The 12,234-nt window shown below is 41.2% G+C and overlaps 2 protein-coding genes across 4 annotated transcripts in view; one reads left to right on the top strand and one right to left on the bottom strand.

The window, feature by feature from the left end:
- Nucleotides 1-3,172, top strand: part of LOC126394367 (citron Rho-interacting kinase) — a 54,369-nt gene extending 51,197 nt beyond the window's left edge. The window contains exon 40 of the mRNA XM_050051141.1: nucleotides 1,952-3,172. Within this exon, the coding sequence (XP_049907098.1) occupies nucleotides 1,952-1,975 (24 nt within the window). The 3' untranslated portion in view covers nucleotides 1,976-3,172. The remainder of the gene's footprint in view (nucleotides 1-1,951) is intronic.
- A 121-nt stretch (nucleotides 3,173-3,293) lies between these two features.
- mtmr3 (myotubularin related protein 3) overlaps nucleotides 3,294-12,234 on the bottom strand; it is a 35,431-nt gene continuing 26,490 nt past the window's right edge. The window contains exons 19-21 of one of the 3 annotated variants that reach the window (XM_050051153.1): nucleotides 12,126-12,214; nucleotides 9,799-9,825; nucleotides 3,294-8,499 (exon numbers count right to left, since the gene is read on the bottom strand). In XM_050051153.1, the coding sequence (XP_049907110.1) occupies nucleotides 8,328-8,499; nucleotides 9,799-9,825; nucleotides 12,126-12,214 (288 nt within the window). In that variant the 3' untranslated portion in view covers nucleotides 3,294-8,327. The remainder of the gene's footprint in view (nucleotides 8,500-9,798; nucleotides 9,826-12,125; nucleotides 12,215-12,234) is intronic. The other 2 variants (XM_050051154.1, XM_050051155.1) reach the window with 2 other exon arrangements.

Consider the following 12,234-nt stretch of genomic DNA (forward strand, 5'->3'; position numbering starts at 1 on the left):
ACTTCCTTTTCTGTTTTAAAAATAAACATTACTAGTAGTAATGTTTTCATCTGCTTTCTATCTTGTTAATCAACTTCTGATCCCTTGGATTTATTTTTTGACCCAAGTGAGGACAACTGCAAAGCAAGATAAAAGGAAATAGAAGAAAAAAGCAATAAAACATAATGGAAAAAAACAATATAAATGAAACATGCTCGAAGAAATAATATGAAGTTCAATGTTATCATTATTCCAACATGAAATATTAAGATACATGCAGTATAGAACAAATGAGAAAATATGAGAATACTTTGAAAGAAGCAAAACAAACATCACCTCTGGTAGCAAAGGTATTCTAATACTGAATAAGCACTTTGCATCTTGGATTTGATTATAATCCATGGCCCTATTCTTCATGTTGCATCATCCGTTAACACAAAGCTATTAGAAGCAGTCCTGTTCTGTGCACTGTAGCACTGCTCCGAGATGATGCATCATTCTTACAACTAATCCTTGGCCTCTCCATTTGTTCTTGCTCATCATTTCATTTGTCCATTGTACTGTCAGCTCACAAGTAAACTTTCAGGATTTATTTGCCATATTTAAATAAAAAGTAAAACAATTCTTGCTGATTAAAATATGGCAATCAGTCTGGCAATATTTTATATTTTTATGCCTCTGCACCGGCGATAGATGTGGCTAAAGGCATTATGTTTTCAGGTTGTCCATCCATGAGCGCGATATCTCAAGAACGCCTTAAGGGAATTTTTTTCAAACTTGGCACAAACACCACCAAATTCTAATCAGTTCATTCTGACTCAAGAATGAACTGATTAGAATTTGGTGGTCCAAGTGCAACGTCACTGTGACCTTGCGTCCGTCTTATTCTCGTTCACGCAATATCTCAAGAAGGCCTTGAGGGAGTTTCCTATAATTTGGTGCAAACGTCCACTTTGACTCAAGAATGAACTCATTAGAATTTTGTGGTCAAAGTGCAAGGTCGCTGTGACCTTGCATCCATCTTATTCTCGTTCACGCAATATCTCAAGAGGGCATTGAGGGAGTTTCCTTAAATTCCTTTTCCTTAAAAACCCATGTTTTCATAGTTGGAAACAGACATAGGTGTCAACCACGAGTGTAACTTGACGAGTGCGTGTAGGCATACACTTGCAAGGTGATAATTGTAGTTCTTATTGTAAATACATTCCGTCAATAATCCAAAACCAACAATAAATGTGTCCTATTAAGAATTACCTGTGTCACTGTAGCCCTGTCTTATTCCTCTGTGCTTTAACTGTACTAGAATACTGTACACACACACACACACACACACACACTACCCTGCTGCCATAAATACTCATTGTTCCAAATGTGTATTTATCCACCTCAGGAAATAGTCCCCAAAAGATGCACTAATTACACCTGTTTGAGTAGAAACAACAGCGCCCACCTGTTACAGGAAATTATTTTGCCTTTTTTTTCCAAAGTGAAACTATTTCTTAGTTATTTATTTCTAAAGATTTAGGTCTTCAGTAGGAAGAGATGGGCTGAGAGTCACAGACAGGACAGGACAGTACTGAAAGATCAAAACTAACATATTATTAGTTTTGATCTTTTCATGTGATGTGTTGCTATTAACAAAAATATAGAATATCATGAACCTTATCATTGAACCTGTGATATTTAATCCCAATGAAGGAAATTTCATATTTAGGGAAGAAGTGGAAAAAATATATAGAATTTTCATTGAATGAATTACTATGAATTTAATAGCACGTAATATGGGATATAGGATGTAATATAAATGTGCACACTGTGTTGCGACTGTATTTGACTTTTTTCATCCCACTAGATGTTTTAAGGTATTTTCACAGGACATTAATGTCATAATTTGACAGAGATGGTGAATTTAAATGGTGACAGCAGTTCAATTAAGTGAACGCAACCTCTTTCCCCTGTTGTTGTCTTTCAGGTGTGGGATCAGTCATCGGTGTGAATGCAGTTCCACGCTGCTCCTGACTGGAGGTTGAAGAGAAACTATGGGCACCCTTTGATCCACTCTGAGTGCAAGCACACACACATGCACACAAACACACATCGCTCAGGCTGAACGTCAGCCCCATCGCCTGTACATAGTGCAGTCACAGTTCCTCGTTCCACAAGACATAAGCCTGCACTGGGAGACGTCTCCTGCGACAATCCTGTCTTTTCTGACCCGTGTTTTCATGGGAAAAATCCCGCAGTAGATTAGGTGGCAGGGCACCTCCGCTGATCTACAAACCAAGAGAATCTACTTTATGATATGTACTCAAAGTTGTAAATATTGCTGTCTGAGTTTTTATAGATAAAGGGAATAGTCGGCTGGTAAAGCCATGTCTATTTTTTTTAAAAATGAGTTTCTAAAGATGTTGCAGGGAGATTAATGATGTCGTTGGTTACGAAATACAATATCAACATTTCATTAGAATCTGAAGTATCATGTTAGGTTTTTTCTCTATTCAGAGAATCAAACCGACATTTAATTACTCACATAAATCATGAGAGAGAGAGATCTGAGGAGGCAACACTTTGCACACGAGATTGGATTTGAACAGGAGTTAAGAGCTTGTTCTTGTTACATGACCAGTCTTCTTTCTTTGGATCAAATGTATGGTCCTCTTGACTCAATAGCCTTTGATATATAATTGCATATGATTGCTTTATTGACAGTCGTCCGGCCATACTTTGTAAAACGATTATTAAGCAATGTTTTGCTCCAAGTGTTCCTTGTGTTGTTTTTAGCAAACCTAAGATCAAGAAACACGCAGCTCTGCCTCTGCTGCCGGACGTGTTGCAGTCAGGCCGGCTGACGCTGCCTCAGCTTGCTCTTAGTCCGCTGCTGCTGCTGCTGCTGAGTATGGTACAGATGTCCTGTTTCTGTGCAGTGATATGAAGTCTAGTAATCGTCAGGGGTCGTCACTTTCTAGTATTGTTTCTTTAGAGCCAGTAAGACCACCTCCATTCGTCACATCAGTGAGCATGACTAACTTAGAGCAGCACTTGTCGCTTTTCGATCTTGATTCTCTCTTGGTTGTTCTTTTCTGTCACGTATTCACTTGACTTTGCATTCAATAAGTAGATGTTGATGTTAAGACAGTAACTTAAGATTTTCTTGATTTTTAGAGATGTATACCAGTACATGCATTAAACATGATTGAAGTGTTTGACTGTTTTCTTTGTGTGCGTGCGTGTGTGTTTTCAGCTGCAGATATTCCATCAGGCGTCAGCTTTTATCAGTGAGAGCAGATATCAGGTGCGGCTAGCAGACAACACAGTAGGTTTATCTAGTTTATTCTTCCTTTAATTCTACAACAATGTAATGCTCTTTAAAGTAAATCCGACAAAACAAAATATTCAGACTGAACAAGGAGCACTTGTTGTTACAGGAAATTGCTATGTACAGCTACACACTCCTCTGACAGACATGAGAAGGTTCAAAGTGCTTATCAAACAGAAGGGAAGAAAGGGAGGAAAATCAAACAAAAGCACGAGTGATCCCTTTGTGAGAGACCCGTAATAAAACTGCTTGGCACCAGTCTCCACCAAAAGAGACACACACACACAGCCACACTAACTTTCAATGCATTCACGCGTTCACACTCACGTCAAGTGATTACTGGGCCGTTGCAGCGACGTCTCTGATAGAGCACGTCAGCGTGAGTGAAGAGAAATACAATATATGCAGACCAAGAGAACTTCTTGGGAGGGAAAAAAAAAAGCACACAGCAAGGGATCATACTGGCAACATGTGTTAACTGATGACCTGTTCACCACGTTACCCGACCCTCCCACATGACCATAATGCTCGTTACAATACTGAAAAGCACAGCAAACTTTCAGTTTCAGCTTTATTTTTGATGCACTCTGTGGCAGTGTCTACTTAATGTCATGTGCAAAAAAGCTTTTTTTTTTTTTTTTTTTTTTTTAAAGACAATTCACATTCATGGATTGTTGAACAAGACGAGCTTGGTGCCCCACATGCCTGTGATAGTGGTGAAAATATAGAGTAAGGATTCATGCTGCCAGCTGTCTGTCTCTGTAGGGGAGGCAAAAGAGCTTTGGCCTCAGACTAGGCTAAAAAAAAAAAAAAGGGACACTTAGCTGTCTTTTTTCAAATTAAGTCCTTTGTTGGCATTCTGTATTCAAAAGATCGTATGATGAAGCAGCTAACGTTTTCTTTCAACTCTTAGGACATAGACACAAAGATTTGGGAGGAGTGTGAAGCCTTGAAGTACATCCTGATTGAGGATTACAGGCCAGCTTTACATCACCATTATAAACTTAGATGTAAAGTCAGTATTCTGGTTGCAGATCAGTGTTCCAGTTTATCTAAATCTCTGCAGATAACAGAAAGCACACCTGGATTAAAGAGGGGCTAGTCAGGGTCAAACCAAACTGTGAATTTGCTGCACATCTAATGCAGTAGTACCATCTCAAATAAATTCAAAGACATGAATGTTTGGACAGTTCATGTTTCTCTTGTTGTGGCATCGCTTATCCAGGTGTATAATTATTACACTGACAGAAATGACAGCGTCTCATCTATGAGGGGCAAACAAATTTTTCTATCCTTTAAAAGACTGAAGGTGGAGCTGTTGAATGAAACACCTTCACCACTTCCACATGAGGGCAGTGAGAAAAACACACACTTCAAGCCTGTTGTTCTGAGATCACCTTAAACAGCGGCTCCACTGCACACTTCAATCACCTGCTGACATTTAAATCCAACCAGTGATGTCAGGAACACAAGATCAGAGATACAGCTGCAGTATGATTAAATAGTATCATGTTGTCAATCACACAGTTATATTTATGCATTTCCTCTGATAGTCACAACTTCATCATCCTGTGTGGTGAACCACAGCGACTAGCTGGCCTACGGCTAAATGAAGCGCAAGTGGGGCCCTCTGCTGACCTGACAAGCTGCATGATGATGAAGAAAGATTCAAAGATTGGCAGTCTCAACAATATGATCATTAAAATGAAAATCTGCAGTTGTGTGCTGTACCTTTACTGCTCCAGCTGGCTAAAGGAAAAAAAAAAACCCCAACAGATTTTCAAAAACAACAACAAAGGCCATTCTCGATGATGTAAATGTGTAAAGCAAGAGTCACTCAGCTACTTCAAGCTCAGTGTGAATCTCTGTGTGTGTGCATGAGTAAGTGTGTGTACAAAGTAGAGGTAGTGTTTGTAAATGGGTTTAAATGGAGTAATGTTTGTGTGTGTGAGCTGAGGGGGGGGGGGTTCATTTTGGGTTCAGGCTGCTTGTTTTGGACCACTGTTCTCTCAGTGCATAGACGTCTCATTGGCTACAGACACACTCGCTTTCCTTTGTTCATTCTGACGTGATGGTCACAGGTCACATGATGCTAGATGACACCTCTGACTTAACCCACTTCCCCCTCATAATCGGGAAATCGTTACATCCCCAAATCCGACTGTGATTGGGATACATAGCGGCAATGTCGTCGTGTCGTCGTAGCCACAGATCAGAACCATCTCTCATTTCATAAACACTGATTATCCTGTGGCATTTGAATTGTCTGGATTTTAAAACAGCAATTCAACAACAAAACCTCAATAAATTAAATCAAAGTAATGATCGCATTTAAAAGGGAAAACCACTGCAGCATCAAAACAGGACACCCTGCTTCTCTATTTAAAAAAACACACCTGTTACCTTCAACAGGTCGCAAAATATAGGTACTTTCTGCAATTAATAACAAAAAAAAAACAAAGAAATAAAAAAAGGAAAAACTTTTTGGTGACTAATTTAGTGAGCCACTATTCAAGGATTCTATACATTTTCTTAAATGCTATATATGTATCTGAATATATTATTTTATTCATTTATTTTACAAAAAAAAATGTGTGTGTGTGTGTGTGTGTCAGTGTGTGTGTGCAAGGAGGTCATTGAATGGGTGTTAGGCAGACTGGGCGTCTCAGTGAAGCTTCTCTGACATATTTCATGTGGGAGTTACAGACTTTGAAAACGCTATGAGCCCTTTCTGCTGCCGCTGCTCTCCTCCATGTTTCAGCCAATCAAAGTGGAGATCACAAGTGAGGTCACCTCCGACAGCTGCCTCCAAAAAAAAAAATAAATAAATAAATTCCATGAAATAAAAAACGTTGTCTTTAGAATTTGAACTTGGAAGTTAAATGTGTCAAATGTATAACTTCGCTTGTGATTCCCACTAAAGGACTGAAAAGTGAGTGAGACTTTCAGCTCCCAGTGCCTGCTGGGTAAAAAAATAAGAAAAAAAGGGGTGGTTGTGAGTGAAGGGCATGAAGGTATGGCTAACAGGAGAGATTACACAGTTAGTCAGTCCATGTCGGACACAAACAACCTGCAGCTCGTCTGCTGTCTGACACAAACTGACAACGCCACAACACATCAGCTTACACTCCCAGCAGACGCGCAACAACAGTCTGTCAGCGTGGAAGAGCTGAGCGGCCATCAGCTGTTAAAGGGTTGGATGTTCAAAAGCCTTTTCAATAGATCAATAACTAGTCCTGTTGTAAAACTCGCATGGATGATTTTTTTAAAACAAATGAAAAATTACTCTCCTCAGTGTGGCCAAGGTAAGTATTCAGAAGTACGGTACTCTGAGACACTCTGGGCTGAATCTCAACACTAACTCAGAACTGATCCTCCTCTATTTTGTATTTACATGTCAATTATCTGTATATACTGTATATACACACTCTGTGTCAAAAGCTGAAAAAGAAAAACCTAAAAAGCAAGCAAATGTGTTGTGTTTAGATTCAGCCCAAATCATGTTAAAGGGTCAGTTCACCAAATTACAAAATTGTGGATTATCCAGACTAATGGGGACATGGTCTCTGTAGAGATGTGGCTGTTTAAGTTTGTAAAGGGACACTCCACTGGTTTTATAAGGAAATATCAGTTCACTCATTCAGAGTGCTACTCAGCCAATCAAACAGCTGTATCATGTCCTCTGTGGCTCTGAGGGGAGCTTGATCAAGTCTTGATGATGTCAAAGTGATGTCATCAGGGTCACCTTTCCTTTGATGTGAAGACCACAAACTTCTAACAGAAAGCCTGCATGGAGTTTGAAATATCTGGGTGGTGCCCAGGCAGGAAGTATCTAATTGAAAGACGCTACTGAGTTGCATAATGGGAAACGCAGTATCCAGCATTTTGGAGGTTAAACCACATTAAAGTCTGGATAGAATTCTTTTTTAATCAGTATTTTGTAAAACATCTAAATGTGTGGAAGTGCAATAATAAATCAATGGAGTGCTGCTTTACAAGTCATTTAACAGTGCTTCTGGCCAAAGACAACAATTAGTTATTTCATTATCAAACGGTCAAATTACAGAAAACTCTCTCCAGTTCTAGCTGCTTTTCTTTTTTATTTATGTTTCTAAGCTAAATATCTTCTCTTTTGGATCATAATTTGGCCAAAACAAGCCATGTGAATATGTGACCTGGGGCTCTGGGCCACATTTCACTGTTTTCTGTCATTTTACAGAAAAAGTTGAGCTCTGAATAACTGATAAAATGAGTTGCAGATTTACTGATGATGAAAATAATAGTTGCAGCCCTAATTCAATTCCCCTCCACTGTATCAGTGTGGCGGCAGAAACCTCAGAAATGAGATCTCAAAGTCTGGGAAACTGAAGCGAGATTTAGATGTATGGTAAAATGCTGCTAGAGGTAAGAGAGGAAATATGGTATAATAATTTGGGTGAAGTGACCCTTTAGGATTATTCCTGAACAACATTTGTGAGCACCAGCTATCCAGACATTTCTAAAGCTGAGGGACTGTCTTGTGATTTCCACGTTGAACCTGATCGTACACCTTCCAGAGAAAAGAAGCGGTCCGAGCTTGGAGATGATGGTACGTAGAAGTCTGATGAGAAGCGTGGATGAGCGGGGAAATGATTCAATGGACCAAAGCTCTCCGAGAGACTTCAGCGACACAGTGAGACGACCTGCTCTGCCTGCCTGGTCCATGGCACCAGGATGTCCATTCTCACTCCTCTGGCGTCGGATTGCGGTCCCATCACAAACCCTGTGTGGCGATTGTGTGATTTTTCTGCTCACACACACACATACACAACCCACCCCTGTGCACACCCACTGTTCAGAACACTCGGCATCTTGTCAACACGTCATTCAGCTCCTCTGCCACGTCATCCTCTGTATATACACATTAAATTCCATATACCAGCACACACACACATTTAAGTACATGGGACATTCTGTGTAGCTCCTGTGCTCTTCTTCAGCAGTGCGCCTGCGTTGGCGGCTGGCGGCTCATCCTGTCCCGCTCCTCTGAAACTCAGTTGGAGCTGGCCGTGATGGGTTTCTCCAGCTCCAGGTCCAAGGGAGCCGGGCTGAGCTTGAGGCTGCCGTAGCAGGTCTTACAGACGCGGCTGGGCTCGAACAGCTGCTGGCTTGGCACTGGGATCTTCTGGTCGCAACAGCTGGCACAGAACACGTTACCGCAGTTCCTGCAGGAAGACACAGACAGGTCACTGCTGGACTCTTAAACAGAGCCTCTTTACACCTACAGTTACCATGCGTCTCCTTTGCATCAAATTCAGCTGCTTTACATGTGAACTCAGCCCTGTTCTTCATATATGGAAAACTGAGCTAGCTCAATTCAATAATTTTGATAGATGAATTTATATTCAGATTCAAATGACTGCTTTCCTTAAATGAAACAGAAAAGTGCTGTTATGACATTTTGATGGGGATTTGCCATTTTAACACAAAGTTGGATGAAATGTTTGAATACACTCGGGTTAAAACAATGTTGCGGATGCTGATGTGAAAATGTGTCTCCCGAAAACAAACTGATTAATTTTTTGTTGTTGTTGTTGTTGTCTGATTATAATGTGATCACCTTGGACGCATGATAAAACAGGTGGAAAGAAGGTAAGAGAGCTCTTAGTTTTTAGCCAACCCCATTCATCTTGTTCTCAGTTCCACTCTGCTGTGATGTTGCACTACATGCCGGGTTAGCAGAGGTGCTCTAACACTCCGTGGTGCTAACTTGATTATTCAGCCCGTTAAAAAAAACAAAACATGGTGCCATCACTAGACAGGAAGGCAGGTCACACTGGAGGTTTCAGATACCCATGCTCAGATTAAGATGGAAGGCCATGCTCACACACTACACACACAGCGGCCCCTTCTACCTGCCTGTACTCACCCTGAGCAGAAATGGAAAAAAGAAACACCTAATTCACTCTCAACCTGCAGCCCTTCACACCACCAGGTGGACTGAGAGGTCTCCTGCACCATGCTGTGCTGCTGGGAGGTGAGATGCAGACGGCTGGTTTGGGGCAGCATGCTGCCAGGTTGTGTGTTGAGGGTGTTGGGAGGGCAGGGTGCTGATGTAGTGCTCTGGCAGGGGGAGTGTGGAGGTTGAGGAAGTCCACAAGTTTTTTTTTTTGTTTCAGATTAGAATTTTTCAGGTGAAATAACAATCAGCCCTCGACCAATCACAGCCCTCCCACTGACAGCACCGTGCTCACAGTCACAGCCAATTTATACCGCTGAAATGAAACACGTTGGCGCAGCAGGACGCACACTCATGTCAATACATCTCAGAAATGAGCAGAGATTTCCCTGGGAATTTGCTGACAACTAGAACAGAATGAAGGGAAATCAGATGCAACAGGTGAGGAGAGGAAGGAGCAGGGAGGGAGAGGAGGGATTAGGAGGAGGAAGGTGCAGTGATGCCAGGTTATAAGGGTGGAGGGTGGAGGGTGGGGTGGCGGGGGGACAGGGGAGCCGGATCTCACCAGACCTCCTGGACAGGCTCCCTGCCACTGTAGAGGAGAGGGGCAGACAATGGATAAGAACCGCCTGAGTTAACATACTAAAAAAACTTCCTGCTGAAGTGTTTTTAAAAGCTAGAAAATCTACGATAGCTACAACTGGTTTTTTTTTAAATAAGATTATTTACAGATTATTATATTAGATCCCAATGTATACAACTTTGTCTGTAGTCCAGACCACACTGGAGGAGCAACTAGACATCCAAAATGAATCCTACTCAGATTTCTGCCACTCAGTGGTTAACTTGATCCAGTCCCTCACAGGGGAAGTAAAGAGCAGACAACAGTGATATGAGGAAATGATAACATCAGAGGAAACATCAGGATGAGGCAGAGCACACTTCAAATAACCAGATATCCTGATACTTCTAAGTCGACTCATAGTGGACGCAGTGGTTCGATCTGTCCCTTTATTCTAAACAGTGGTGTCTGGGTACATCAGTGGAGGACAGCAGCCCTACCCCAAAAAAAATCTAATCTGTTTCAGTTCTACCCTTTAATAAGAGAACAGGAAGGCCCTATAACACTAAAATGTGTACTGTATGACCTAACCATAGTGGACATTCAAAACATATTAAAAATGACCTATGTTCATATTAAACATGGCTAAGGTTTGCAATATTGAGGCGAATGTACTAGAAGTGATCCCTGTGAGCAAAAACCTCAGGTTTTCTACCGCTCTGAACACTCCATTTATTTATAACTTATTTTTCTACTTTGGCTACAGTATGATGTCATAGTGCCATAGATTTCTTAATATGGTTCACTGCTCCAGGCACCCTACTGCTAGAGTTCACACTACACTGATAAATGAATTTACATGCTAACACCAGGGAAACATGTAAACTTGAAACTGATGTTATTTTCTCCCTGATTTCATATCAGATTCCTGCTGCAACATGTCCGGTTGTGTTAAGAAGCTTTTCTTGGTGATTTTTCACAATAAAGAGTGCTGCAGGGATGATGTTATTATGTAGGCCAACAAAGTTGGCATCACCCAGGTTCACTTGTCCAAGAGCCAATGGGATTTCCCATTGGATTTTAGATTATTGCAGAAAATAAGCTCTGTGGTGAACAAATGTTTATGATACTTGCATGTTTTGTTCAACCAGATAATCTTCATGAATGAACACCACTTTTATGATTTTTAAAGCCTAAATGCATTCGCCGTAAGTAAAAAGCTAACATTTAGCTATAAACGAGCTACACCATGGTCGCATGTCTTAACATCGCCACCACAACAAGGCTGTAAAGCCGTGTCCGGTGTGATGGCGTTCTGTAGTATCATTTAGCCACCTGTTAGAGACCACCTTTTTTAAGACAACAACAAAAAAAAAAAAAAAGATTCAAAATTCCCAAGTGGGGTATTTACTGACGCTTTTTATGTCGTATAACAAAACATGATAGTCTCTTCAGCTTGTGTTAACCACAGACCTTATTTCAGGCATCTAATGAAAAACCAAAATATCCATCAGGGAACCTGGAGAGCTAAAATGCTCACCCATTCTGGGTTTTAGTACTCATTCCTGCACCACTCTATTCTCTGTTACCGTCATTCCTTGGTTGAAATGATGGTGCAAAGATGTGGAGATGCCGGAGACCTGGAAACACTGACTAATCAGAGCAGGCAGGGGCTTTTTTGGGAGGGGGGCTTAAAGAGACAAGCGCTAAACGGAACCTTCTCAGACAGAGGGTGAATACAGGTGTTCCAGCACAGTATGTAACAGTCTGAGAAAATTGTGGTTTTTGAACATTAAAGCATGTAAAGATTTCTCAGTACAAGTATGAGCATGAAAATGAGCAAAATAGGTTGAGATAAGCTCATCTCAACCATATTTGCTGCTGGTCAGAGATGCATCTGTTCTTATATAGTATAGAGCAGGCTAGACAATAAAATGAAATCTTTTATACCAGAAAATGCATATGAATAAGAATGACCAACTCCCTGGTGGAAACCAAAATTTGCCCACAGTCTGATTTTGAGCTCTCATCTGTAGAAGTAGAAGAGATACTCTACGGGGAGAGGCAGTAAAGTCTCATCAGAAAAGGTCACTCAAGATGAAAACGAGGCTCATTAAGATGGCAAGTGCAAACTGAAAGCTGGATCAGCTTAATCTAGACATAGTCTGGATGTATTTGGATACAAGGAACTCAGTCTGAGCAGGAGAGGAGGGAGCTTAAATAGAGGAAACATCTCTTTGAGCCTCAACAGGACAGACAGGAATGATCAATGGCGGGGATAGTGAGTGAAGGTTTGAGGTTTCTGCAGCTCAATAACCCTCTGTACTCACCTGCAGTGATGCTTCCTGGTGGCGAGCCAGAACCTGCTCTCACAGCCGTAACACTGGGCTGCCAAATGGTCTGGGTACCAGCGAGTCACCTGTAATGTACACGCTAATC

The sequence above is a fragment of the Epinephelus moara genome, chromosome 8 (genome assembly GCF_006386435.1).
Source record: "Epinephelus moara isolate mb chromosome 8, YSFRI_EMoa_1.0, whole genome shotgun sequence".
Lineage (NCBI taxonomy): Eukaryota > Metazoa > Chordata > Actinopteri > Perciformes > Serranidae > Epinephelus > Epinephelus moara.